Genomic DNA, 27,877 nt, shown 5'->3' on the forward strand with positions numbered 1-27,877 from the left:
GATCCTCAAGCTCTGTCAGTCTGGATGGGGAGCGTCACTGCACAGCTATTTTCAGGTCTCTCCAGAGATGTTCGATCGGGTTCAAGTCCAGGCTCTGGCTGGGCAACTCAAGGACATTCAGAGACTTGTCCCAAAGCCACTCCTGCATGTCTTGGCTGTGTGCTTAGTCCTGTCATTGTCCTGTTGGGTCATTGTCCGGTGAACCTTCACCCCAGTCTGAGGTCTTGAATGCTCTGGAGCAGGTTTTCATCAAGGATCTCTCTGTACATCTTTCCTGACGAGTGTCCCATTCCTTTCCACTGAAAAACATCCCCACAGCATGATGCTGCCACCACCATGCTCCACAGTAGTGATGGTGCCAGGTTTCCTCCAGACGTGACACTTGGCATTCAGGCCAAAGAGTTCAATCTTGATTTCTTTAGACCAGAGAATTTGGTTTCTCATGGTCAGAGTCCTTAAGGTGCCTTTTGGCAAACTCCAAGCGGGTTGTCATGTGCCTTTTACTGAGGAGTGGTTTCTGTCTGGCCACTCTACCATACAGACATGATTGGTAGAGTGCTGCAGAGATGGTTGTCCTTCTGGAAGGTTATCCCATCTCCACAGAGGAACTCTAGCACTCTGTCACAGTGACCATTGGGGTCATGGTCACCTCCCTGACCAAGATCCTTCTCTCCCGATTGCTGAGTTTGGCCAGGCGGCCAGCTCTAGGAAGAGTCTTGGTGGTTCTAAACTTCTTCAGTTAAGAATGATGGAGGCCATTGTGTTCTTGGGGACCTTCAAAACTGCAGACATTTTTTGGTACCCTTCCCCAGATCTGTGCCTCGACACAATCCTGTCTTGGAGCTCTACGGACAATTCCTTCGATCTCATGACTTTGTTTTTGCCCTGACATGCACTGTCAACTGTGGGACCTTATATAGACAGGTGTGTTCCTTTCCAAATCTTGTCCAATCAATTGAATTTACCACAGGTGGACTCCAATCAAGTTGTAGAAACATCTTAAGGATGATCAATGGAAGCAGGATGCACCTGAGCTCAATTTTGAGTCTCATAGCAAAGGGTCTGAATACTTACGCATGTATATAAGGTATCCGTTTTTTATTTTTTGTAAATTTGCAAACATCTGTTTTTGCTTTGTCATTATGGGGAATTGTGGGTAGATTGTTCAAAAAAAAACATTTATTTAATCAATTTTAGAAAAAGGCTGTAACATAACAAAATGTAGAAAAAGGGAAAGGGTCTGAATACTTTCCGAATGCACTGTATATCATGGTTACAAAAGCATTCAGTTAAAAAGCCCTTTGAGCTGAGACACAGCTTGTCCCTATGCTTCACATCACGCTGGCTCTTACATAAAGCACCGTGAAAAAGTGGCTGCATTGATGTGGGCTTGTCAGTGAAAGGTAGCAAACAAATGAGCTGTCAACTCCTCAGGCAGAGGGACGTGTCAATAGGCCTGAATGGAGATAAGGGGGGAAGGGGTGGGCAGTGATGGACAGAAACCAATAGATTAAATGGATGAAAGAAAGTCCTTCGTTAATCAGATGATTGTCTATTGGCATTTCACTTGTCCACCTTCTCCACTCTGTATTAAAGCAGATAGGAGAGCCTGACCACGGCCAAGGATTTTGAGTTAAAGCCAGGGTTAAATCAGGTCTCCTGAAAATATTATATTCTCAATGGGGTGAGAGAGGATGTTTTTATGCTGTAATCTAACCGGCTGACTGCTCCTAGCCTAATCCCTCTGTATAGATGACTCTCTGACCCTATACTTTTCTGCTTCCCCTCCACCCACTCTCACTGGACGAGACAGGCTGTGGTTTCAGGTAGCTTGTTTCTTCCTTTCGTAAGAGGATCCTGGTCTCAGACAGAGAAACCACTTAGCCATGACCTCACTGGGCTGGCACACAGATGCCAAGCTAGAAACAAGAGCCCTTCAATGTGACATGTGGCTCGGTGCCTGCTGACAACTGTCACAAAGGCAAAATATTCAAATGTAAAACAACACAAATTAATGACTTGTTTTGCAGGAAACATCCTCAAAGAAACTGAAGTTATTTCATAACCAATCTCAAATAATATCTAAATTGTATATTGCTTTGTAAAGTAATGCTTCTAATAGAAAGGCAAGTTAAATATACTAGTCGAGACCTACAACGATCCCAAGTTGGGCAAAATCAATAAACATCCAATAGGTCCCTAATATGCCATCTAAATCATACAAGGACACCAACAAAACATTAGCAAGGCACCGTTGCTATAACGACTTCCCAACCCAATAAAACAAAGCCTGGAAATCAAAGAGCTCTTAAACTCCATTGATTAACATGCTCATGGGACTCAATGCTGTTCCTCCCACAGTAACAAGAGGCTAATCCACAGTTCTTTGGCCAAAGTAAACATTGTAGAGAGAAATATTTCTTCAAAAGAGAGGCAGGCAAGAGAATGATTAAAAGTATTTGGTTAAGATATTAAAACAAATATGATAACTGCTTCACATCATGAACTGGCCAGCCACTGTTATATACACAAACCCAGTGCCCTTGCCATGTTTCCATAGGGACCGCTAGATGTCAACAAAATATGTTTAACTACTGACACTATATTGACTGATTTGCACAAGACAAGTCTATTTAAGAGATGCTTGTATTGAAAACCAGAACTAAAATGGCTGTCCACTAAAAGCAAATGTATATAATGTTGCCTATGATGATTTAAAACTACTGTGTGGGCCCAAGTCTCTGTGTTTTTGAATAAGAATGACGTAACACTCACACATCCACAGGTACCCTTAGCAGCAGGGGTAGCACGGCAGCCTCGTCAGTCAGGTTCATTAGCCGAGACTCCAGCAGCTGAATGATTGTGAGACCAGTACGGAACACAGCAGAGAGGCCTGGACACAAAGTAACTAGAAATACAGCTGGCAAAACAGCAAACAGATCTGGGACCATTTAGTCAATGACCGTCAGTATAATAAAAACTCTAGATAGTGAGATAAGCAGGGACCTCTAGGACCTGTGAGCATGTTTAGAAAGCAAACAAATCAAACTTTTTGTTGACAAGATTAGCAAAAAATAAACATTGAGCCTTCATATTAATGTATAACAGACAAAATAATGAAAGAGTTGCTGTAGTTTTGAGTTCCGCAAAGGGAATGTGGAAGAGTTGAAAACATTTTTGGACAAGCCACCTTGTACCGGCAACCTGGATGGTAAATTGCTGAAAACGGTAGTGGAATACATTGCGAATCTGGTTTGCCACATCTTCAATTTAAGCCTAGAAGACGGTGTGTGCCCTCAGGCCTGGAGCAAGGCAAAGGTAATTCTGCTGCCCAAGAATAGCAGAGAACTCTTTAAAAAAGGTTCAGCCTCCCAGATTGCGCAGTGGTCTAGGGTACTGCATCGCAGCGCTAGGTTGTGTTTCGGAGGACGAATGACTTTCGACCGTCGTCTCTCCCGAGCCCGTACGGGAGTTGTAGCGATGAGACAAGATAGCGACTACTAATAATTGGTACTACGAAATTGGGGGGAAAAAGGGGGTAAAATAAAAATAAAATAAAAAGAAGGTTCAAACAGCCTGTTACTTGACCAAATAAAAATTATTTTACAGAAAACCAAATTAACAGACCTTCAGCATGCTTATAGGGAAGGGGACTGAACATGCTTGGCACTGATGACTGATGATTTGCTGAAAGAAATTGATAGTAAGAAGATTGTGGGAGCTGTTTTGTTAGACTTCAGTGCAGCTTTTGATGTCATTGATCATAACATGTTGCTGAAAAGTTAGGCGTTATGGATTTACATCCTCTGCCTTAAGGATTGAGAGTTACCAATCTAATAGAACACAGAGGGTTTTCTTTATTGGATGCCTCAAATGCAAATTCGGTTGAGTGTGGTGTACCGCAGGCCAGCCGGCTTGGGCCATTGTTGTTCTGTTTTTACTAATGACCTTCCATTGATCTTGACTAAAGCCTGTGTGTCTATGTATGCTGACGACTCAACAGTACACACGTCGGCAACGAATGTCAAATAAATGACACTTTAACAGAGCTCCAATCAGTTTTAGAATGGTAACAAGCAATAGGCTGGTGCTAAATAATCAAAAAACTAATAGCATCGTTATCGGGACAAATCATGTCCTCAACACTAAAATTGCATTTATATCTATTTTTGAATAATGTGACAATTGAGCAAGTTGAGGAGACTAAACTGCTGGGTGTAACCCTAGATAGCAAGCTGTCATGGACAAAACATATACACTTAATGGTTGCTCAAATGGAAAAGGTCTGTTCATGAAAAGGCGTCGCTCTGCTTTCTTGACAGCTCAGTCGACCAGACAGCTCCTAGTTTTGTCACACCTGGACTATAGCCCAGGTGTGTAGGTCATGTGCGATAAAGGGGGACATGGACCAACTGTAATTGACCTAGAATAGAGCAGCACTTATGGCACTTAGATGTACACGGAGGGCAAATGTCAGTAACATTCATGCCAATCTCTCCTGGCTCAAAGTTGACGAAAGATTGATTGCTGTTGGTCTTTGTGCGAGGTGTTGATGGTACCGAACGGTCTGTTCAAGCAGTGTGCATTCAGTTCAGATACTCATCGGTACAACACAGGACATGCAAACAGAGGTCTGTTCACAGTCCCCAGGTCCAGACCAGAAACTGGGAAACGCACAGTATTAAATAGAGCCATGACTACATGGAACTCTGCCTCCCCAGGTAACTCAAGCTAGTAATAAAACCAGATGAAAAGAACACCTTACAGCACAACAGGGACTGTGAAGAGACACATCCATTTTTTTTTAATATATGTTGTATTGCAATTTGCACTGTATAAGATATTATATTATGTAGGTGGGTGGCCTTGCTCTAAGCTTGTGCGAGCCAGAACAGCTCATAGGGCAGGAGCCAACTCCTGATTCTGAAGTGTGAGGCAGAGGCGAAAAGGTAGGGTGAAAAATGATAACAATAATGTACATAATGACAAAGTGTTTACAGAATCCCAAAGTCTGTACCTCCCTGTTAGTATTACCATGCAACATGATGAGGTCCCATATGGCCAGCACAGAGTCCCAGCAGGGCAGGGAGGTGAACAGGGTTAGGAACCAAGGCATAACAAAATGGATGGACGAAACCCTTACATCCTCCTTAAAGAAAAGAAAGAAGAGAATTTAGGAACAGAAAGTTGCATGTTGAAAACTGACTGAGTTCCATAATAAAATAATATTTTAAGCAGAGCTCTATCAAGAGTCAGTGGTAAAATGCTGGTCTTGGTACTTCAAATAAGGCATTAGAAACATTCACTCGAGTGCATTTAAGCCACTGTGGTGTGCAGGCCGCCGGCACTGAATGGGCAGCTTTTCTCTGAGACGTGCTGAGTCAACACCGAGAAATAGAAAATCTCTCAAGAGAGAGTCAAGCAGCAGAGAGGTTTAGCCTCTCATTTAAAGGGGCCTAAGGCTGCAGGTAAAGAGAGGGTGGTGGGACTCAAGAGAGCAATGGGATTGTCCGAGCTGGTGAAGGAACTTCCATATTTCACTCACAGACCAAGATTTCATTACTTAGCTAAAACTGTGCTGATGGGTAGCTGCTTTCAGAGACATCATAGACACACAGCTTCCCCCTTCTGACATAAAGCAGGAGGCATCTGTAAGCAAAGAGCTTTTACTGCTGTCATTTCCAGGATAAAGCTGTGTGACACCAACATGGCCAACCCTCTTTCCGTACATGAGCTCAGACTGTTACTGGGAAGCAGCTGTGAATGTAGTAGTAAAACCCAGTCCCTGAGGACAATGTGCTGCAGTGATGATGATGGTGGTGGTCTCTGTAGGAAAGCCATGGGATTTTAGAGAGGAATGCACAGTGGAAGAGTGATGAGAAGAGCCCTACATTTGAGGCATGTTCAGTCACCAAGCAGATTCCCCTCCAGATATCCCTGGATAACAGTTTTTTTAAAGTCCTCTCAATATGAGATGTGTGCCTAAGAGCTACTACAAGTTGTACGCAGAGAGCTGGGTCCTCACACTTACTATGTGCTTGGAGAGCTGAGGTTTCCTGTGCTTGAAGAACTGGTGAAACACCATCGCTTGATGCTGGATCCTAACATTAGCAAGCAAAGACCAGTTAAATACAGTACTTCAGCAAGTATGCTGCTTCATGTCATTAATAAAAATATTCATAATGTGATACGCATTGAAAGGACATTCTCACTTCTCCCCGGAGAGGTCAAACAGCTCTGACAGATATTTAGGCTTCTCTAGAAGAACTCCCAAGGCCCAGAAGGCCTCCTCTTCACTTAGGTGCATAAGAAGCACTGCAGCGATGTATGACATTCCTGATAAAGATATGAACAGTCAATAATAAGGCACTACTAATATGGATAAAATAAGGGAACACACACACACCAATGTCAACCATGCAGGTAATTTTTAAACACATGATGTATTATTGGAAATGTTTGTGTGATTAGCTTGGCAGCATGGTGCTGTACCAGCTCAATGTCTACTTAGACTCTTCTGCCCCCAGGTGGCTGAAGTATGGAACTTAAAATGTTACTACCAACTGCATGGTAGGTGAATTGTTTTTGGATGTCATGAAAGTACATTAACAAGGAATATTGTAATTCAAAAGGATTTGTTTAATGACAAAACTACAGTTATTGCATACATGCATCTGTGCCTCCGTCAAACAGCATCGTTACAAATTGGTGCTTGCGTGCATACCGCTACATGATTGCAAACAGTCAGCTCCCCTTACTGTACCTTGGCTATACCCAATCTTAGGGTTGTACTTTGCGTAGGCGATGAGGACTCGGAAGAGCTTGGCTTGGCCTTCTATTGCCTCAGGACTCTCGCCCATCAGGGTGCGATGGGTTGGGAAGGATCTTTCTGTACAAAGATAAGAGTCAAATGCAATCAGTCATTCATATCCCAGATGTGCAGAGAAAATGTACTGTCAGTACAGAGAAAAGGGGGTCTACAGAATATCCCATAACTCACGCAGATCCAGAGCGATCTGACGAAAGATGGTGACATCTGCACTGGAGTAGGCCAAGTCCGGGGGACAGCGGGAGGGAAGTTGGTTGGACCCCAGGTCATTCTCTGTGTCATTCAAAGTAGCTATGGCTGAGATGATGCCGTATTCACTAACTCCCAGGTCAACCAGGGGCCCTCGGATCTCATCCAAACATTTCTGACATTGAGTGAATACACAACTAAATAAAACAATTGGCCTATGTCTCTTAAATGTGTCACTGTAGAAGTAGGCTATGGAGGAGGAAAATTGTTTTGCTTTTCAATAATGCAAGTGCCAGTCTAGAGTGTACTTTTGAAAATGATATGTACAGTGGTTATGGGACTGCACCTGATAGTTAAAAGCACTGGATTCTCTTAGTTTGTCGATGTTGAGAAGGCACTTCCACACTCGCCCTCTTAAAGCTGGAGGGATTCCCATTCTCATAAACCGTTCGATCTGAAAAGGGAAAGAATGTGGCCAATGTCCTACAAAATACGTTTCAAAATAGTGTGATAACTGAAATGTTCCAGGTCTGTTGTAAGATAAACTTTCACTGTGTCATGTGACCACTTGAAGGTGCACCATTTAAAACAAGTCAATAATGCATAGGCTGTTTGGCAAACAACTGCCTAAGGAAGGTCTAATGTAAACATAGCCTATTAATTTAATATGTTGCAAATGGTGTTCTATAATACATTCAGTAGGACAAAATACCTGGCTTCTGCAGATAAAACTGGATCCATTCCAGTAACTAAGAAGCTCACACAATTCCTTCACCCTACGGGCGTTGAGTTGGGGGTAACTGGGGGAGAAACAGTCAGTTCAAAGAAACAATTATTCTCTTTTTTGAATGCGCATGTCCAATCCAGTCTAGCTATTGAATATTCTAGGCAGAGTCTGCCTTCTCCCTACAGTTCTCAGCCATTAACTTCGACCAAACTACAATCCAGATGCTGTGTTTTAACTTTTAGAAACGTTAATAAAAAGACACGAAAATGCATCTTTCTAAGCATAAATTAAAATACACCTAAAGGCTTTACATAGTCATTCTGACGTGACCTCTGTAGAAGGGACTTATACTTCTTGCGCCAGCAGCGCAGAGCTGTTGTGAAGGAAGTTGTCAAGGAAGTGAGTTTGTTGATACAGGACCTCTCAATCTCACTGGAATAAAGACCTCCATTCCTGTCATTGCTGAAAGAGATTGTGATAGCTCATCTCAAAATAGGGCTACTTAATGATAGATCCCTCACTTCCAAGGCAGTTATAGTCAATGAACTAATCACAAATTTGATGTGATATCCCGCAAAGGCGGAGGAGTTGCTAACATTTACGATAGCAAATTTCAATTTACAAAAAAATAAAATGACTGTTTTCGTATTTTGAGCTTCTAGTCACAAAATCTATGCAGCCTACTCAATCACTTTTTAAAGCTACTGCTTACAGGCCTCTTGGGCCATATACAGCATTCCTCACAGAGTTCCTTGAATTCCTATCGGACCTTGTAGTCATGGAAGATAATATTCTAATTTTTGGTAACTTTAATATTCACATGGAAAAGTCCACAGACCCACTCCAAAAGGCTTTTGGAGCCATCATCGACTCTGGGTTTTGTCCAACATGTCTCCAGAGCTACCTCACTGCAAGTCATACTCTGGACCTAGTTTTGTCCAGAGGAATAAACATTGTGGATCTTAATGTTTTTCCTCATAATCCTGGACTATTGGACCACCATTTTATGATGTTTGCAATCGCAACAAATAATCTGTTTAGACACGAACCAAGGATCATCAAAAGCTGTGCTATAAATTCTCAGACAACCCAAAGATTCCTAGATGCCCTTCCAGACTCCCTCCACCTACCCAAGGACATCAGAGTACAAAAAACGGTTAACCAACTAACTAAGGAACTAAATTGAACCTTGCGTAATACCCTAGATCAGTGGTTCCCAAACTCCCGTACCCCTTCAAACATTTAACCTCCAGCATACTCACTCTAGCAACAGGGTCAGCGCACTCTCAAATGTTGTTTTTTGCCATCATTGCCTGCCACAAACACACACACTACAATTATTAGAGACCAGGGCACAAATAATAATCAATTTTGCTCTTTATTTAACCATCTTACATCGGTTAGGACATCTACTTTGTGCATGACACAAGTAATTTTTCCAACAATTGTTCACTGACAGATTATTTCACTGTATCACAATTCCAGTGGGTCAGAAGTTTACATACACTAAGTTATGTCATGGCTTTAGAAGCTTCTGATAGGCTAATTGACATAATTTGAGTCAATTGGCGGTGAACCTGTGGATGTATTTCAAGGCCTACCTTCAAACTCTGTGTCTCTTTGCTTGACACCATGGGAAAATCAAAAGAAATTAGCCAAGACCTCAGAAAAAAATTGTAGACCTCCACAAGTCTGGTTCATCCTTGGGAACAATTTCCAAATGCCTGAAGGTACCGCGTTCATCTCTAAAAACAATAGTACGCAAGTATAAACACCATGGGACCACGCAGCCGTCATACCGCTCAGGAATAACCTGAAAGGCAGCTCAGCAAGGAAGAAGCCTCTGCTTCAAAACTGCCATAAAAAAAGCCAGACTACGGTTTGCAACTGCACATGGAGACAAAGATCGTACATTTTGGAGAAATGTCCTCTGGCCTGATGAAACAAATATAGAACTGTTTGGCCATAATGACCATTGTTATATTTGGAGGGAAAAGGGGGAGGCCATCCCAACTGTGAAGCACTGGGTGGTAGCATCATGTTATGGGGTGCTTTGCTGCAGGAGGGACTGGTGCACTTCACAAAATAGATAGCATCATGAGGATGAAAATTATGTGGATATTTTGAAGCAACAGCTCAAGACATCAGTCAGGAAGTTAAAGCTTGGTCGCAAATGGGTCTTCTAAATGGACAATGACCCCAAGCATACTTCCAATGTTGTGGCAAAATGGCTTAAGGACAACAATGTCAAGGTATTGGAGTGGCCATCACAAAGCCCTGACCTCAATCCCATGGAAAATTTGTGGGCAGAACTGAAAAAGTGTGTGCGAGCAAGGAGGCCTACAAACCTGACTCAGTTACACCAGCTCTGTCAGGAGGAATGAGCCAAAATTCACCCAACTTATTGTGGGAAGCTACTCTAAACGCTTGACCCAAGTTAAACAATTTAAAGGCAATGCTACCAAATACTAATTGAGTGAATGTAAACTTCTGACCCACTGGGAATGTGATGAAAGATGAAATAAATAATTCTCTAATATTATTCTGACGTTTCACATTCTTATAATGAAGTGGTGATCCTACCTGACCTAAGACAGGGAATATTTTACTAGGATTAAATGTCAGGAATTGTGAATAACTGAGTTTAAATGTATTTGGCTAAGGTGTATGTAAACTTCCGACTTCGACTGTGCGTGGTTGCAAAGGGCATCAGTGTCTTAAAGGGCTGACAACTTCCGGTGAAATTGGAGGGTCCGCGCAATTATGGACATGCCTGACAGCTTGAAAGACGTTTTGGACACTACAGTGAAAATTGGTAACTTTGTTAAAGCAAGGCCCCTGAACTCTTGTATTTTCTGCACTATGCAATGACATGGGCAGCGACCATGTAACAATTTTACAACATACAGAAGTTAAAGCGGCAAAGTAAATACACGTTTTTTTAATTGAGAGACTAGCTTAAAGTTTTCTTTACTGACCATAATTTTCACTTGTCTGACCACTTGCATGATGACGGGTTTCTCACACGACTGGCCTTGGCCTATCTGTGTGATGTTTTTTCCTTGCCTGAATCTAGGATTACAGGGACACTCCACAACTATATTCAATGTAATAATTAAGCTCTTCCCTGAGCTCTTCTCTGTCTGCATTAACAAGGACAACACACAAGTCTTTCCATCATTGTATGACTTGGTGTGTGTGCAAATGAACTCAAGCTTACGGACAATGTCAAATGTGATATAGCGAAGCACATGAGTGAGTTGGGTGTGCAATTACGCAGGTACTTTCGACACAGATGACACAAACAACTGGATTCGTTATCCCTTTCATGCCCTGCCTCTAGTCCACTTACCAATATCTGAACAAGAGAGCCTCATTGAAATTGCAACAAGTGGTTCTGTGAAAATGTCATTTAAATCAGAAGCTACTGCCAGATTTCTGGATTGGGCTGCGCTCAGAGTATCCTGCCTTGGCAAATCACGCTGTTAAGACGCTGATGCCCTTTGCACCATGTACCTATGTGACAGTGGATTCTCGGCCCTCACTAGCATGAAAACTAAATACAGGCACAGACTGTGTGGAAAATTATTTAAGACTGAGACTCTCTCCAGTACAACCCAACATTGCAGAGTTATGTGCATCCTTTCAAGCACACCCTTCTCATTAACATGTGGTGAGTTATTTGTTAATTGAAAATTGTGAATAAGGTTTTATATGTATGGTTAAATAAAGAGCAAAATGATTGATCATTATTATTTGTGACCTGGTCCTATAAGAGCTCTTTGTCACTTCCCACGAGTTGGGTTGTGACAAAAACTCACACTCATTCTTATGTTTAATAAATGTATCGTATAGTGTGTGTTGCAGGCTTACAATGATGGCAACAAAAAAAATTGAGAGTGCGCTGACCCTGGTGCTAGAGGGGGTACGCAGCTGGAGGTTGAATGTTTAAAGGGGTACAAGACTATAAAAAGTTTGGGAACCACTGTTCTATTGGATCTGACAATTAATCTTGATTGTTGTACAGTCGTCTCAAATAAAACTGTGAAGGACCTCGGCGTTACTCTGGACCATGATCTCTCTTTTAGTTAACATATCAAGACTATTTCAAGGACAGCTTTTTTTCCATTTACGTAATATTGCAAAAATCTGAATATTTCTGTCCAAAAATGATGCAGAAAAGTTAATCCATGCTTTTGTCACATCTAGATTATTAGACTACTGCAATGCTCTACTTTCTGGCTACCCGGATAAAGCACTAAATAAACTTCAGTTAGTGCTAAACATGGCTGCTAAAATCTTGACCAGAACCTTGATCAAAATTTTAATCAAGATTTGATTATATTACTCCAGTGCTAGCGTCTACACTGGCTTCCTGTTAAGGCTAGGGCTGATTTCAAGGTTTTACTGTTTACCTACAAAGCATTATATGGGCTTGCTCCTACCGATCTCTCTGATTTGGTCCTGTCGTACATACCTACACGTACGCTACGGTCACAAGATGCAGGCCTCCTAATTGTCCCTAGAATTTCTAAGCAAACAGCTGGGGGCAGGGCTTTCTCCTAGAGAGCTCAATTTTTATGGAATGGTCTGCCTATCCATGTGAGACGCAGACTCGGTCTTGACCTTTAAGTCTTTATTGAAGACTCATCTCTTCAGTAGGTCCTATGATTGAGTGTAGTCTGGCCCAGGGGCGTGAGTGTGAACGGGAAGGCACCGGAGCGACGAACCATCCTTGCTGTCTCTGCCTGGCTGGTTCCCCTCTCTCCATCGGGATTCTCTGCCTCTAACCCTATTGCGGGGGCTGAGTCACTGGCGCTCTTCCATGCCGTCCCTAGGAGGGGTGCATCACTTGAGTGGGTTGAGTCACTGACGTGATTTTCCTGTCTGGGTTAGCGACCCCCTTGGGTTCGTACCGTGGGGGAGATCTTTGTGGGCTATACTCAGCCTTGTAGGGTAGTAAGTTGCTGATCTATTGATATCCCTCTAGTGGTGTGGAGGCTGTGCTTTGACAAAGTAGGTGGGGTTATATACTGCCTGGTTGGCCCTGTCCAGGGTTATAGTCGGACGAGGCCAGTGTCTCCAGACCCCTCCTGTCTCAACCTCCAGTATTTATGCTGCAATAGTTTGGGTTGGGGGGCTAGGGTCAGTCTGTTATATCTGGAGTATTTATCCTGTCTTATCCGGGGTCCTGTGTGCATTTAAGTATGCTCCCTCTAATGCGCTGTACCTCTCTCTCCCTCCTCCCCTCTCGGAGAAACCTGAGCCCTGGGACCTTGCCTCAGGACTACCTGGCCTGACGACTCCTTCCCAGTCCACCTGGCCGTGCTGCTGCTCCAGTTTCAACTGTTTTGCCTGCGGCTAGGGAACCCTGACCTGTTCAGCGGCCGTGCTACCTTGTCCCGGAACTGCTGTTTTCGACTCTCTCGCACCTGCTGTCTCGAACTTTGAATGCTCGGCTATGAAATGCAAACTGACATTTACTCCTGAGGTGCTGACCTGTTGCACCCTCTACAACCACTGTGATCATTATGATGATGATTATTATTAGACCCTGCTGGTCATCTATGAACATCTTGGCCATGTACTGTTATAATCTCAACCCGGCACAACCAGAAGAGGACTGGCCGCCCCTCAGAGCCTGGTTCCTCTCAAGGTTTCTTCCTAGGTTCCTGCCTTTCAAGAGTTTTTCCCGAGCCAACATGCTTCTGCATTGGTTGCTGTTTGTGGTTTTAGGCTGGGTTCTGTATAGGACTTTGTGACATCGGCTGATGTGAAAAGGGCTTCATAAATAAATGTGATTTGATTTACCCTATCAAGGTGTGTATCAATATAAAAACTTTTTTTTTAATGATTTCTAGCTGATTTGAAAAATAAGGTTCTTATATTTCCTAAACCGTACTGCAAGTGATGCATGTCAATGTTCAGAACGAGCATCAGGGATCTGAAAACTCTCCCTACAGAAAACGCCTTTGAACAATGACTATGTGTAATGGAACGGAGGGTCGTGATCAAGGGTTACATCCAGTCTAGCCCTGTCCAACAAAAACAGGCTAAATAACATTGTTGATAAACCTGCATCCAATCTTAAACCTTGATTGCCATTAATGAAATGCAATTGAATGTAAATAAGCCTACCTGTAATCGTGACATCGGTGTTGAAGTTTTTGGTCCTTTCTTTTAGTCTGGGCAAACCCGAATTCGTCAAACACCAAACCCTCAGTAACGCGTCTTTTAATTGAGAATGTGCTGCTTCTTCTTCTACCCATTCTAAATTAGTTACTTTGTAACTGTTTCAAGGACTGTGCATGAAATGTTATGCGGTTCGCTACTTTATTTCTCTGGAACACTGTCAACGTTCAAACACCGCGCCCGTTATTTCGGTTTACGTCATTCACAACTGACAAATGAAAGTGGGGTGTATTCAAGATCCACAACTGCTTCAAACGTTCTGATGTGTGGCCTACTGAGCAATGTTTTCTCCGAATTAGGCCAATATCTCATGAATTTTGATGATTTGTTAGAATTAAAACATTGTATCTGTACTATCAAATAAATTGGGCCTTTGTATCTTGTAGCAAACAGTGGCGGTGCAATGACCCTTGTGTAAAAGTTGGAGTTCTTGAATGCCCCCTTATGGCTTTAGACAGTCCAAGGTGTTGTGAATCATAATCTAGGTTGGGAAAATTTCCAGCAGTATAAAAGCCAGACTTTTCCTATCCTTCAGGGAAGATGTGATGTGAGTTGGAATCACAAATCACCACCTTCCTGGCATGTGTGTAGTAATGCACTGCTCAAAGCGGTGGTATTATTATTTTTTAAAGGCTATAGGTGCTAATTAAACCATCCAATAGCCATTTTGAGCAAGACTGCAGGCTCCAAAGTGAAGTTCTATCCCAACAACAAAATGCATTGTGATATGTTTGGAGTTTGCTCAATTTCGTTCAAAAGTATTGAGAGGCATGCCTAATTATATGACACTGCAGTTGTTTGTGTCTGATTACGAGGCTTGACATTAAACAAAAATGACAGCGTGAAATTGACACATTACAAAATGACAGCAGGAAATTGTTAATTTGAATTTAATGCATATTTTATTGAAATGTGGAACATGAATTGCATCATTCAAGTCATGAGTGTGTCCCGAAGTTAATGGGTTTATTGATCCCCTCGCCATTCGATGGAAGTCAGCGTTTCGTCAGCCACACTTGACAACAGAGGGTCCTCTGAATGAGTTGGTAGGGGTGAGGGGGTGGTTTGGGATTCCCCATAAGTATAGTCCACAGAAACCTGCTCTCCTTGTTCCTGGCCACTTATTCCCATGAGTGTTGCAAAATATTGTTTTTGTTTGTTTGTGACTGAGTTAAATCAATTGCTTCATCAGTTAACACATGGGACTATTGTCTTGTACATATTAATGGGTTTTTAATATGGAAGATCTGTTTTAGCATTTGTAAACCAAGACTTGAAATAAATTATTGCTACATTGCTGATGTAGTTCTCTGACTTGTGCTTCCTCTCTGTGCTTTTATTACTTTAGCTCTGACTCTGGATCTCTCCTCATAATGGGGCGGCAGGTAGCCTAGTGGTTAGAGTGTTGGACTAGTAACGGAAAGGTTGCAAGATTGAATCCCCGAGCTGACAAGGTTAAAAACCTGTTGTTCTGCCACTGTTCCTAGGCCATCATTGAAAATAAGATTTTTTTCTTAACTGACTTGCCTGGTTAAATAAAGGTAAAATAAAAATTAAATAAAAAATAATACAAAAAGTTGGCATAATAAGGCTACATTGTATTCATATTCAAATTCCCCATGTCACACTTGCTGGGTTTGAACACAGTTCACTCGCCAACCATCCACAACACCAAAAAGTCCCTCTCCATTTTGGGAGGCATGTTCTGTCTCTTTACTGTTATGAGACCCATGCATCTTTGACCCTGTAAACACACTTTTAAGATCTACAGTAAATGGGATGCCAGCTCATTTCTCACACAAGTGTAGCGAATTCAGAGGGCTGTCCATCTGGGCAACTCGGATCGCAAACACATGTTGTGGCCCAATACCTAGCCATTTAGCTATAGCCTTACTACATCCCAATTGTTAAAAGTGTATTTCTCTCCATCTCCTCTCTTGATGCACTCATCGGGAAACCCAGGCTAGATTAATGGGAAATTCCACCACCTTTCAAACTCATTTTCATTATGTCCAGCACAATACAATATTTTTGTCCACATACTTTTGTACAAATACAAAATTATGTGGACACCTGCTAGTCGAACATCTCATCCCAAAAGCATGGGCATTAATGTGGAGTCAGTCCCCCCTTTGCTGCTACAACAGACACTTTCCACTAGATGTTGGAACATTGCTCCAGGGACTTGCTTCCATTCAACCATGAGTGTTAGTGAGGTCGAGCACTGCTGTTGGGCGATTAGACCTGGCTCGCAGTCGCCATTCCAATTCATCCCAAAGTTGTTCGATGGGGTTGAGGTCAAGGCTCTGTGCAGGCCAGTCAAGTTCTTCCACACCGAACTCAACAAACCATATCTGTATGGACCTTGCTTTGTGCATGGGGGCATTGTCATGCTGAAACAGGAAAGGGCCTTCCCCAAACTGTTGCCACAAAGTTAGAAACACAGAATCGTCTAGAATGTCATTGTATGCTGTAGCATTTAGATTTTCTTTCACTGGAACTAAGAGGCCCAGCCCGAACGATGAAAAACAACCCTACACCATTATCCCTCTTCCACCAAACGTACGTGTTCCACTGCCCCAGAGTCCAATGGCGGCAAACTGCTTGGCATTATGCATGGTAATCTTGGGCTTGGAAACCTATTTCGTGAAGCTCCTGACGAACAGTTATTGCGCTGACGTAGCTTCCAGAAGCACTTTGGAACTTGATAGTGAGTGTTGCAACCGAATACAATTTCTACATGCTATGTGCTTCAGCACTCGGCGGTCCCGTTCTGTGAGCTTGTGTGGCCTACCACTTCACGGCTGAGCCGTATGTCTAGGTTGTTGTTCCTAGACGTTTCCATTTCACAATAACAGCATTTACAGTTGACTGGGCAAACTAATAACTGAATCCACTTGAAGGGGTGTCCACATACTTTTGGTCAAATCATGACATCAGTGATCTTCAAGTCAGAGCTCTAGAAAGATGTTCAGGTTTACGAATTGGAATCTCTAGATGGATGACAGTCTAAAGGTATTTTTTCTAGTTGGACCTAGTTTTTTTTTAGTTCCCATTTGTCTTGATCGCACTGAAGTCAGATCCAAGTTCTGAGTTACGAGTTCCCAATTGTTTTGAATGTGGCATTCTTTTTTAATTTTAAAGGTGGACTATGCAGTAATCTCTCCGCCATACCCTGGTTGCTCAAATTCTAATTGTTCGCCTAATTTCAGTTTATGTGACAAAACAAGCATAGAGAATGTAGAGAATATTGTACCATCTAAACCACTGTGAATTATCTTTTCAATAAAAATAATATTGTATTTTCAGTTGCTTGAAGCTGGTGTACAAAACTGAATGTAAAAGACAAAAAAAAAACATTTAAGAATGGGAAGCATAGAAATAGCGCATATAGAACAGATCTACAACTTATTAAATTTGCTTTCAATGATAATGACAGATTTATAACTGTCATTAAAAAGTGACATATTGCAGCTTTAATGTACCCTGTGTTGTCAAAGACAAGCCTTTTTTAGGACCTTTCTTTTTCATCTTTTGAACCACAAATCATGGAAACGCACCGTTTTCACATATGTACAGTCGTGGCCAAAAGTTTTGAGAGTGACACAAATATTAATTTCCACAAAGTTTGCTGCTTCAGTGTCTTTAGACATTTTTGTCAGATGTTACTATGGAATACTAAAGTATAATTATAAGCATTTCATAAGTGTCAAAAGCTTTTATTGACAATTACATGAAGTTGATGCAAAGAGTCAATATTGCAGTGTTGACCCTTCTTTTTCAAGACCTCTGCAATCCGCCCTGGCATGCTGTCAATTAACTTCTGGGCCACATCCTGACAGGTGGCAGCCCATTCTTGCATAATCAAGGCATGGAGTTCGTCAGAATTTGTGAGTTTTTGTTTGTCCATCCGCCTCTTGAGAATTTACCACATGTTCTCAATGAGATTAAAGTCTGGGGAGTTTCCTGGCCATGGACCCAAAATATCAATGTTTTGTTCCCCGAGTCACTTAGTTATCATGTTTGCCTGATGGAAAGGTGCTCCATCATGCTGGAAAAGGTATTGTTCGTCACCAAACGGTTCCTGGATGGTTGGGAGAAGTTGCTCTCGGAGGAAGTGTTGGTAACATTCTTTATTCATGGCTGTGTTCTTAGGCAAATTGTGAGTGAGCCCACTCAATTGGCTGAGAAGCAACCCCCACATGAATGGTCTCAGGATGCTTTAATGTTGGCGTGACAAAGGACTGATGGTAATGCTCACTTTGTCTTCTCAGGACAAGCCTTTTTTCCAGATGCCCCAAACAATCGGAAGGAGGATTCATCAGAGAAAATGACTTTACCCAAATCCTCAGCAGTCCAATCCCTGTACCTTTTGCGGAATATCAGTCTGTCCCTGATGTTTTTCCTGGAGAGAAGTAGCTTTTTTGCTGCCCTTCCGGACACCAGGCCATCCTCCAAAAGTCTTCGCCTCACTGTGCATTTAGATGCACTCACACCTGCATGCTGCCATTCCTGAGCAAGCTCTGTACTGGTGGTGCCCCGATCCCGCAGCTGAATCAACTTTAGGAGACGGTCCTGGCGCTTGCTGGACTTTCTTGTGCGCCCTGAAGCCTTCTTCACAACAATTGAACCGCTCTCCTTGAAGCTCTTGATGATCCGATAAATGGTTGATTTAGGTGCAATCTTACTGGCAGCAATATCCTTGCCTGTGAAGCCCTTTTTGTGGAAAGCAATGATGACGGCACGTGTTTCCTTTCAGGTAACCATGCTTGACAGAGGAAGAACAATGAATCCAAGCACCACCCTCCTTTTGAAGCTTCCAGTCTGTTATTTGAACTCAATCAGCATGACAGAGTGATCTCCAGCATTGTGCTTGTCAACACTCACACCTGTGTTTACGAGAGAATCACTGACATGATGTCAGCTGGTCCTTTTGTTGCATGGCTGAAATGCAGTGGAAATGCTTTTTGGGGATTCAGTTAATTTGCATGGCAAAGAGGGACTTTGCAATTAATTGCAATTCATCTGATCACTCTTCATAACATTCTGGGGTATATGCAAATAGACATCATACAAACTAAGGCAGCAGACTTTGTGAAAATTCATATTTGTGTCATTCTCAAAACTTTTATTTATTTAACCTTTATTTAACCAGGTAGGCTAGTTGAGAACAAGTTCTCATTTACAACTGCGACCTGGCCAAGAATAAATCAAAGCAGTTCGACACATACAACAACACAGAGTTACACATGGAATAAACAAACATAAGGTCAACAATACAGTAGAAAAAGTCTATATAGAGTGTGTGCAAATTAGGTAAGATAAGGGAGGTAAGGCAATAAATAGGCCATGGTGACGAAGTAATTACAATATACCAATTAAACACTGGAGTGATTGATGGGCAGAAGATGAATGTGCAAGTGGAGATACTGGGGTGAAAAGGACCAAGATAAATAAATAAATACAGTATAGGGAAAAGGTAGTTGGATGGGCTAAGATGCTTTGAGGTTGAAAAGTGGCAGTATGCCCTTTAAGTGAATGATGTCTACTACCAGGTATATGATTCAACTGTTATGTGCAGATGGGAAGAAGGAGAATACAGGGGAGGAAGCCCTTCCAGACCATCGAGGATCAGCCCAGGCCAGTGAAGACGTTCCAGTGGGGGGGGTTCGATTAATATCGCCCGGGCGTGTTTTGCAAGGGTGAAAGTTAATTTCATTCGTTTTGGAACCGGGCTACCTCCCGCGTGTGAGACAGGTGCCCCATTCACATTTCACAGAGAACAAAGTGACGTAGGAGCACGTGAAGTATTGAGTAGGATTATGTGTTTTCACATGCAAAATTGATTGCTTTTTAGATTTATGATTGATTCCCAAATGAAAACCAGTTAGAAAATTCTAACATTTATTTTATGGAAAAGAGACGTAGACCAGTATTTTATGGAAAAGTTTGTTTCTGGACGATGCACCATGCTGCCTTGTTGAAAAAATGACCAGGCCGCTTCTCCCTACCCACTGTCGCCGATGACGTAACGCCCGGTTCCCCGCGGTTCAGCATAATCGAATCAGCCCATTGCCATCCGCCCGGTCCCACCTCGGAAAATATTAGCACTCTGTAATTGGAAGGCAGTATGTCCGTTATCTTTTCCTGTTCTCAATCGTTTTCTGATTGGTGAGAGAAAAGACGTAGTGTCGTCCTCCTGTGCAATTGGTTTAGAAAAACTAGGTTAGTGGTGCACTGGTCATGACGGAGGGAGAAAGTAGGTCACAGACAGAGTAACGTTACCGTTTTATATCACAGTTCACGTAACATTAGACAGAGGGGTCCATTAGATGGAGATGTCCTAGCTAGTTCATCTCATGTAAGTAGATACAAAATATTTTCAGCATGTGTCGTGATGACTAATGGCTAGTTGCATAGCTAGCTATATATCGCGGTGCTAGTTGGCTAACGTCAGCTAACTAACGTTACCTTAGATAACCATATTAATTTAGGGCTAGCCAAGTTAGGACAATGTGAACTTAACGTTTCGCTGTAGTTAGAAGTGTCTTAGATGAAAGTGTATTTTAGCTGTGGACTGAAATATCCAAGCCTAATAGTTTTTATTTTTTTGCTGGACAGGGGTATCATAGTTGGATACGTCATTAGTTGGATCTAGCTGGGCTCGTTAATAATAGTGTGGAACTGCAGCCCGTAATTCGTGGCGTTCCTGCATGTGAGCGTTCCCCCATGTGGGCGTTCCTGCAATTCTGGGCAATCCTGCAATTCGGGGCAATCCTGCATGTGGGCATTGCAACCATAGCTGTATGGATCTGTGCAAAACTGCAACAGTAAGTGTATTTTTTATATATTTTTTTATATTTGAAGGATTATTTCTTGTTGATGAAAGATGAGGGCCATATGTTTAGAAAGTCATATCTCAAGCAATCATTATTGATATTTCTAGACGTTAAAACAGCGTCGGGATTGTAGTTCACATGAGCCAATCGTGGGCAAAGCCAATGGCTGAAAACGGTAATGAGAAGGCAGAATGCCCCCAAGAGTTTGAGTGAGCTAGTGGAAACCCAGCTTGGCTGTCTGAAAGTGACACACGAGGTGGTCCAGTCAATAATAATAAAAGTAGCTAAAGGGGCAATATTCCCACATGCAAATAGAACCTGATTGCATTCCATGACCTCTATAACGACTTTATATCTGTATCATTCATACTAACTAAATGCTCAAGGAATGGTGTTAGCTACCTGCTGAGAGAGCATTATTTGTAACTTTAAAAAAAAAAACAAGTTTTGAAGCTATAGGCCTACATTTTCTAATGACACAAATCAGTGGTATAAAATACTTCAGTAGTACTTTAAAGTATTTTTATTTAAATAGTTTTTTGGGGTATCTGTACTTTCACTATTTTATATTTTTTACAACTTTTCCTCCACTAGATTACTGAAGAAAATAATATAGTTTAATTCAACCAAAAAGTGCATTTTCAATGCTTAACAGTAGGGATGCACGATATATCGGTGAACATATAGGAATCAGACGATTATTAGCTAAAAATGGCAACCTTGGTATCGGCTGATGTCTAGTTTAACACCCGATGTGCAAAACCGATGTCAAAGCTGACGTGCATACCTAAACTCAGCAAAAAAGAAACGTCCTCTCACTGTCAAATGTGTTTATTTTCAGCAAACTTAACATGTGTAAGTATTTGCATGAACATACCAAGATTCGACAACTGAGACATAAACTGAACAAGTTCCACAGACACGTGACAAACATAAATTGAATAATGTATTCCGGAACAAAGGGAGGGTCAAAAGTAACAGTCAGTATCTGGTGTGGCCACCAGCTGCATTAAGTACTGCAGTGCATCTCCTCCTCATGGACTGTACCAGATTTGCCCTTTCTTGCTGTGAGATATTACCCTACTCTTCCACCAAGGCACCTGCAAGTTCCCGGACATTACTGGGGGGAATGGCCCTGGCCCTCACCCACCGATCCAACAGGTCCCAGACGTGCGCAATGGGATTGAGATCCGGGCTCTTCGCTGGCCATGGCAGAACACTGACATTCCTGTCTTGCAGGAAATCACGCACAGAACGAGCAGTGTGGCTGATGGCATTGTCATGCTGGAGGGTCATGTCAGGATGAGCCTGCAGTAAGGGTACCACATGAGGGAGGATGTCGTCTTCCCTGTAACACACAGCGTTGAGATTGAGTACTTTTTGCCAGTCTTGTCTGGTCTAGCGACGGTGGGTTTGCCCATAGGCGACGTTGTTGCCGGTGATGTCTGTTGAGGACCTGGCTTACAACAGGCCTACAAGCCCTCAGTCCAGCCTCTCTCAAATCAAAGTTTATTTGTCACGCGTGCCGAATACAACAGGTAGAACTTACGGTGAAATGCTTACTTACAGGCTCTAACCAATAGTGCAAAAAAGGTGTTCAGTGAACAATAGGTAAGTAAAGAAGTAAAAAAACAGGCTATATAGAGTAGCAAGGCTATAAAAGTAGCGAGGCTACATGCAGACACCGGTTAGTCAGGCTGATTGAGGTAGATTGTACATGTAGATATGGTTGAAGTGACTAGGCATATATGATGAACATGTATACGCAGCAGTGAAAAGAGGGGCTGGGGGGGGGCACACAATGCAAATAGTCCGGGTATCCATTTGATCACCTGTTCAGGAGTCTAATGGCTTGGAGGTAAAAACTGTTGAGAAGCCTTTTTCTCCTAGACTTGGCACTCCGGTACCGCTTGCCATGCGGTAGTAGAGAGAACAGTCTATGGCTGGGGTCTTTGGCAATTTTTAGGGCCTTCCTCTGACACCGCCGGGTGTAGAGGTCCTGGATGGCAGGCAGCTTAGCTCCAGTGATGTACTGGGCTGTACGCACTACCCGCTGTAGTGCCTTGCAATGCTCTCAATGTTACAGCTGTAGAACCTTTTGAGGATCTCATGGCCCATGCAAATCTTTTTAGTTTCCTGAGGGGGAATAGGCTTTTTCATGCCCTCTTCATGACTGTCTTGGTGTGTTTGGACCAATCTAGTTTGTTGTTGATGTGGACACCAAGGAACTTGAAGCTCTCAACCTGCTCCACTACAGCCCCGTTGATGAGAATTTGGGCGTGCTCAGTCCTCCTTTTCCTGTAGTCCACAATCATCTCCATAGTCTTGGTTACATTGAGGGATAGGTTTTTATTATGGCACCACCCAGCCAGGTCTCTGACCTCCTTCCTATAGGCTGTCTCGTCGTTGTCGGTGAACAGGCTGTTGTGTCGTCTGCAAACTTATTGTTGGCCATGTTCTGTTATAATCTCCACCCGGCACAGCCAGAAGAGGACTGGCCACCCCACATATGCTCTCTCTAATTCTCTTTCTTTCTCTCTCTCGGAGGACCTGAGCCCTAGGACCATGCCCCAGGACTACCTGACATGACTCCTTGCTGTCCCCAGTCCACCTGACTGTGCTGCTGCTCCAGTTTCAACTGTTCTGCCTTATTATTATACAAACATGCTGGTCATTTATGAACATTTGAACATCTTGGCCATGTTCTGTTATAATCTCCACCCGGCACAGCCAGAAGAGGACTGGCCACCCCACATAGCCTGGTTCCTCTCTAGGTTTCTTCCTAGGTTTTGTCCTTTCTAGGGAGTTTTTCCTAGCCACCGTGCTTCTACACCTGCATTGCTTGCTGTTTGGGGTTTTAGGCTGGGTTTCTGTACAGCACTTTGAGATATCAGCTGATGTACGAAGGGCTATATAAATAAATTTGATTTGTTTGAGTCATGCCTGGCCATGCAGTCGTGGGTGAACAGGGAGTACAGGAGAGGACTGAGCACGCACCCTGTGGAGCTCCAGTGTTGAGGATCAGCGTGGCAGATGTGTTGCTACCTACCCTCACCACCTGGGGGCGGGCCCATCAGGAAGTCCAGGATCCAGTTGCAGAGGGAGGTGTTTAGTCCCAGGATCCTTAGCTTAGTGATGTGCTTTGAGGGTACTATGCGGTTGAACGCTGAGCTGGAGTCAATGAATAGCATTCTCAAGTAAGTGTTCCTTTTGTCCAGGTGGGAAAGGGCAGGGGGGAGTGCAATAGGAGATTGCATCATCTGTTGATCTGTTTGGGCGGTATGCAAATTTAAGTGGGTCTAGGGTTTCTGGGATAATGGTGTTGATGTGAGCCATTACCAACCTTTTCAAAGCACTTCATGGCTACGGACTTTAAATAAAAAACGTCTGGTAGGCTCGTGTCACTGGGCAGCTCGTGGCTGTGCTTCCCTTTGTAGTCTGTAATAGTTTGCATGCCCTGCCACATAAGACGAGCGTCAGAGCCGGTGTAGTATGATTCAATCTTAGCCCTGTATTGACGCTTTGCCTGTTTGATGGTTCGTCGCAGGGCATAGCAGGATTTCTTGTAAGCTTCCGGGTTAGAGTCCCGGTTAGTGGCTTGTGGTATAGTATAGTCACTGTGGGGATGATGTCCTCGATGCACTTATTGATAAAGCCAGTGACTGATGTGATGTACTCTTCAATGCCATCGGAGGATTCCCGGAACATGTTCCAGTCTGTGATAGCAAAACAGTCCTGTAATTTAGCATCTGCTTCATCTGACCACTTTTTTATAGACCAAGTCACTGGTGCTTCCTGCTTTAATTTTTCCTTGTAATCAGGATAGAGTTGTGGTCGGATTTACCAAATGGAGGGTGAGGGAGAGCTTTGTACGAGTCTCTGTGTGTGGAGTACAGGTGATCTCAAAAAAATGTCCCTCTGGTTGCACATTTAAAATGTTGATAGAAATTTGGTGGAACTGATTTAACTTTCCCTGCATTAAAGTCTCTGGCCACTAGGAGTGCCGCCTCTGGGTGAGTGGTTTCCTGTTTGCTTATTTCCTTATACAGCTGACTGAGTGCCGTCTTAGTGCCAGCATCTGTCTGTGGTGGTAAATAAACAGGCACAAAAAGTATAGCTGAGAACTCTCTAGGCAGGTAGTCATACCTCGTGTAATTTAATGTCCAATGATTGCATGTTGGCGAGTAGTTTTGACGGTAACAGCAGCCTTCCCAGTCGCCTTCTCCGGGTCCTGACCAGGTATCCGTCTCTTTGTTCTGTACCTGGGTCGCTTCGTCTTGCAAATAATGGGGATCGGCCCTGTGGGGTGTTTGGAGAATGTCTTGTGCGTCGTCCTTGTTGTAGATAAAATCTTCATCTATTCCGAGGTGAGTGATCGCTGTCCTGATATACAGAAGCTCTTTTTTTTCCCCCGTGAGATATGGTTGCAAAAACATTATGTACAAAATAAGTTACAAATAACGCCAAAAAACCCCGCATAGTAGCACAATTGGTTGGGCGCCTGTAAAACTGCTGCCATTTCTAACGGCGCCTATTGCGGACAGTCTGAGCACTGATGGAGGGACTGTGCGTTCCTGGTGTATCTCGGGCTTAAAAGCAGCTAAAATTGTAAATATCGGTTATTGATATTGGGTTTTTGTTTTGGCAAGGAAAATATCGGCTATCGGTATCGGCCAAAAATGTCATATCTGTGCATCACTAGTTGACAGTGCATGTCAGAGTTAAAACCAAGCCATGAGGTCAAAGAAATTGTCCGTTGAGCTCCAAGACAGGATTGTGTCGAGGCACATATCTGGGGAAGGGTACCAAAACATTTCTGTAGCATTGAAGGTCCCCAAGAACACAGTGTCCTCCATCATTCTTAAACGGAAGACATTTGGAACAATCAAGACTCTTCCTAGAGCTGGCCACCCAGCCAAACTGAGCAATCGAGGGAGAAGGGCCTTGGTCATAGAGGTGACAAAGAACACAATGCTAATTCTGAAAGAGTTCCTCTGTGGAGATGGGAGAACCTTCCAGAAGGACAACCATCTCTGCAGCATTCCCCCAATCAGGCCTTTATGGTTGAGTGGCCAGACTGAAGCCACTCCTCAGTAAAGGGAACATGACAGCCACTTGGAGTTTGCCAAAAGGCACCAAAATGACTTTTTCAGCGGCAGAGACTTTGATACTAGTCAGGATGAGGGGGAAAATAAACGGAGCAAAGTACAGAGAGATCCTTGATTAAAAAACAAAAAACAACTCAGGACCTCAGACTGGGGTGAAGTTTCATCTTCCAACAGGACAACGACCCTGAGCACACAGCCAAGACAATGCAGGAGTGGCTGTGGGACAAGTCTCTGAATGTCATTGAGTGGCCCAGCCAGAGCCCGGGCTTGAACCCGATCGATCATCTCTGGAGAGACCTGAAAATAGCTGTGCAGTGACGCGCCCCATGCAACCTGACATAGCTTGAGAGGAATGGGAGAAACTCCCCAAATACAGTTGTGCCAAGCTTGTAGCGTCATACCCAAGAAGACTCAAGGCTGTAATCGCTGCCAATGGTGCTTCAACAAAGTACTGAGTAAAGGGTTTGAATACTTATGTTTTGCTTTATCTTGGCCAGGTCGCAGTTATAAATGAGAACTTGTTCTCAACCCACTTACCTGGTTGAATAAAGGTGACAAAATAAATAAATGTGGACTATGACTGCTAGCTAGTGTACTGTACATAACCAAACAATGCTGCTTTTTGACAACTTTGGCTGGCAGTTTTTTGACTCCGTAAAGCATGTTCATTGCCAGTGAGTTGTACTTTGGCAGGGTCTAACATTGTGTCCGAATACCGGTGCTTTATTTGGTAACATGTTGCACTCACATGTAATACTCACATGTAATGCTCCAAACTGCCTTTTTGCATTTTGAATATCCTCACAAGTTCCTTGACGTGTTCCTGGCATGATGGATAATTTCTAAGACTTCTGTCATGACTGTTGGTTGTATATCCATGGGCCATGGAATAAGCTTTCTATGGAATGGAACTACACTATGTCCTCAGCTGTGCCTGGGAGCCATTCTGTGATTATATCCTCAGAGACCATGCTTTAATCAAACTAGGCTATCCATTGCCAATGCTGTAAGTAGGCAGCTGCATGCAATAAAGGAGAGAAATTGAGCCGGTGAGGCTGACCCAGTTTTCTGCTTTGCGTTGTGTTGATCATGACACTGGTTTTCCCAGTGCTTTGTCCCACTCCCTCAGAAAACACTAACAAGAAGTGTTTTTTCTTTTTCAGGCCAGGAAGAAATTACTTTCACAAGCCTTTTAAACTACTGTCGAGAGTGACCTCGAAAGGCCTAAAATGGCCATGAATTAATGGTTGGCTCAATGGAATAAGATGAATGGAATAGTATTTTGCATGTATGATCCATTCAATCAAGACTCTAACCCTCCTGATTTAATAATAACCTACAGTATATTATGTGACCATTATTTAATGTTCAGTTCAAGACCACTTTAATGTGAAATTGCTTTTATGCTGACATCCTTCAGTCTTTTCCACAAGCACATGGAGTAGCCAGCCAGGATCCCCCTGACCAAGGGGGTCTGGGGTGGCTTGCACCTCCAGGTTAAGAATTGTTTTGCTGAACAAACTCTTTTGGTGGCCTCTGGTATATTCAAATGCCTTGATTACAACCAAAATAAACAGCAAAATTATTTTACATTTTAGTAGACGCTCTTATCCAGTCCAACTTACATGCAAGCACATGCATTTTCATAATTTATTCCCCGTAATGGTCCCCTTTGAGAATTGAACCCAGAACCCTGGCATTGCAAGCACCATGCTCTACCAACTGAGCCACACTGTATTCAAATATTGAATACTTTATTGAGTTTACCTCTCAGATTGGATTTGTTTTTGTGTGCTATTGTGTTTACATCCTAAATTACTGAAAATGTATGAATTAAGTGTATTGTTATTTTGGGGGATATTGTCTTGGCCTATTGCATCAGGACTTTTCTAAGTAGCAGAACATTTAACCTGTCTTCTCTTGAGATTCAAGTATTTTACTGCAAGATATGAATTGCCACAATTATGTGTGTTCTTCAAATTATATATTTGAT

General features: G+C 42.9%; 2 protein-coding genes across 8 annotated transcripts in view; one reads left to right on the top strand and one right to left on the bottom strand.

Annotated features, from left to right (window-relative positions):
* The window catches only part of si:ch211-266k8.4 (carabin), a 49,621-nt gene extending 35,492 nt beyond the window's left edge, over window positions 1-14,129 (bottom strand). For 3 of the 4 annotated variants that reach the window (XM_029667560.1, XM_029667559.1, XM_029667561.2), the window contains exons 1-9: window positions 13,884-14,129; window positions 7,731-7,818; window positions 7,365-7,472; window positions 7,001-7,193; window positions 6,764-6,889; window positions 6,213-6,336; window positions 6,032-6,101; window positions 5,035-5,149; window positions 2,776-2,893 (exon numbers count right to left, since the gene is read on the bottom strand). In XM_029667560.1, the coding sequence (XP_029523420.1) occupies window positions 2,776-2,893; window positions 5,035-5,149; window positions 6,032-6,101; window positions 6,213-6,336; window positions 6,764-6,889; window positions 7,001-7,193; window positions 7,365-7,472; window positions 7,731-7,818; window positions 13,884-14,014 (1,073 nt within the window). In that variant the 5' untranslated portion in view covers window positions 14,015-14,129. Of the gene's footprint in view, window positions 1-2,775; window positions 2,894-5,034; window positions 5,150-6,031; window positions 6,102-6,212; window positions 6,337-6,763; window positions 6,890-7,000; window positions 7,194-7,364; window positions 7,473-7,730; window positions 7,819-9,007; window positions 9,059-13,883 lie in introns of all 4 variants that reach the window. The other variant, XM_065022406.1, reaches the window with a different exon arrangement.
* A 6,026-nt stretch (window positions 14,130-20,155) lies between these two features.
* The window catches only part of LOC115134029 (basic helix-loop-helix ARNT-like protein 1), a 48,183-nt gene continuing 40,461 nt past the window's right edge, over window positions 20,156-27,877 (top strand). For 2 of the 4 annotated variants that reach the window (XM_029667563.2, XM_029667566.2), the window contains exon 1: window positions 20,156-20,767. The gene's annotated coding sequence lies outside the window, so the exon portion shown is untranslated. The remainder of the gene's footprint in view (window positions 20,768-27,877) is intronic. The other 2 variants (XM_029667564.2, XM_029667565.2) reach the window with 2 other exon arrangements.

The sequence above is a fragment of the Oncorhynchus nerka genome, linkage group LG9a (assembly GCF_034236695.1).
Source record: "Oncorhynchus nerka isolate Pitt River linkage group LG9a, Oner_Uvic_2.0, whole genome shotgun sequence".
Classification (NCBI taxonomy): Eukaryota; Metazoa; Chordata; class Actinopteri; order Salmoniformes; family Salmonidae; genus Oncorhynchus; species Oncorhynchus nerka.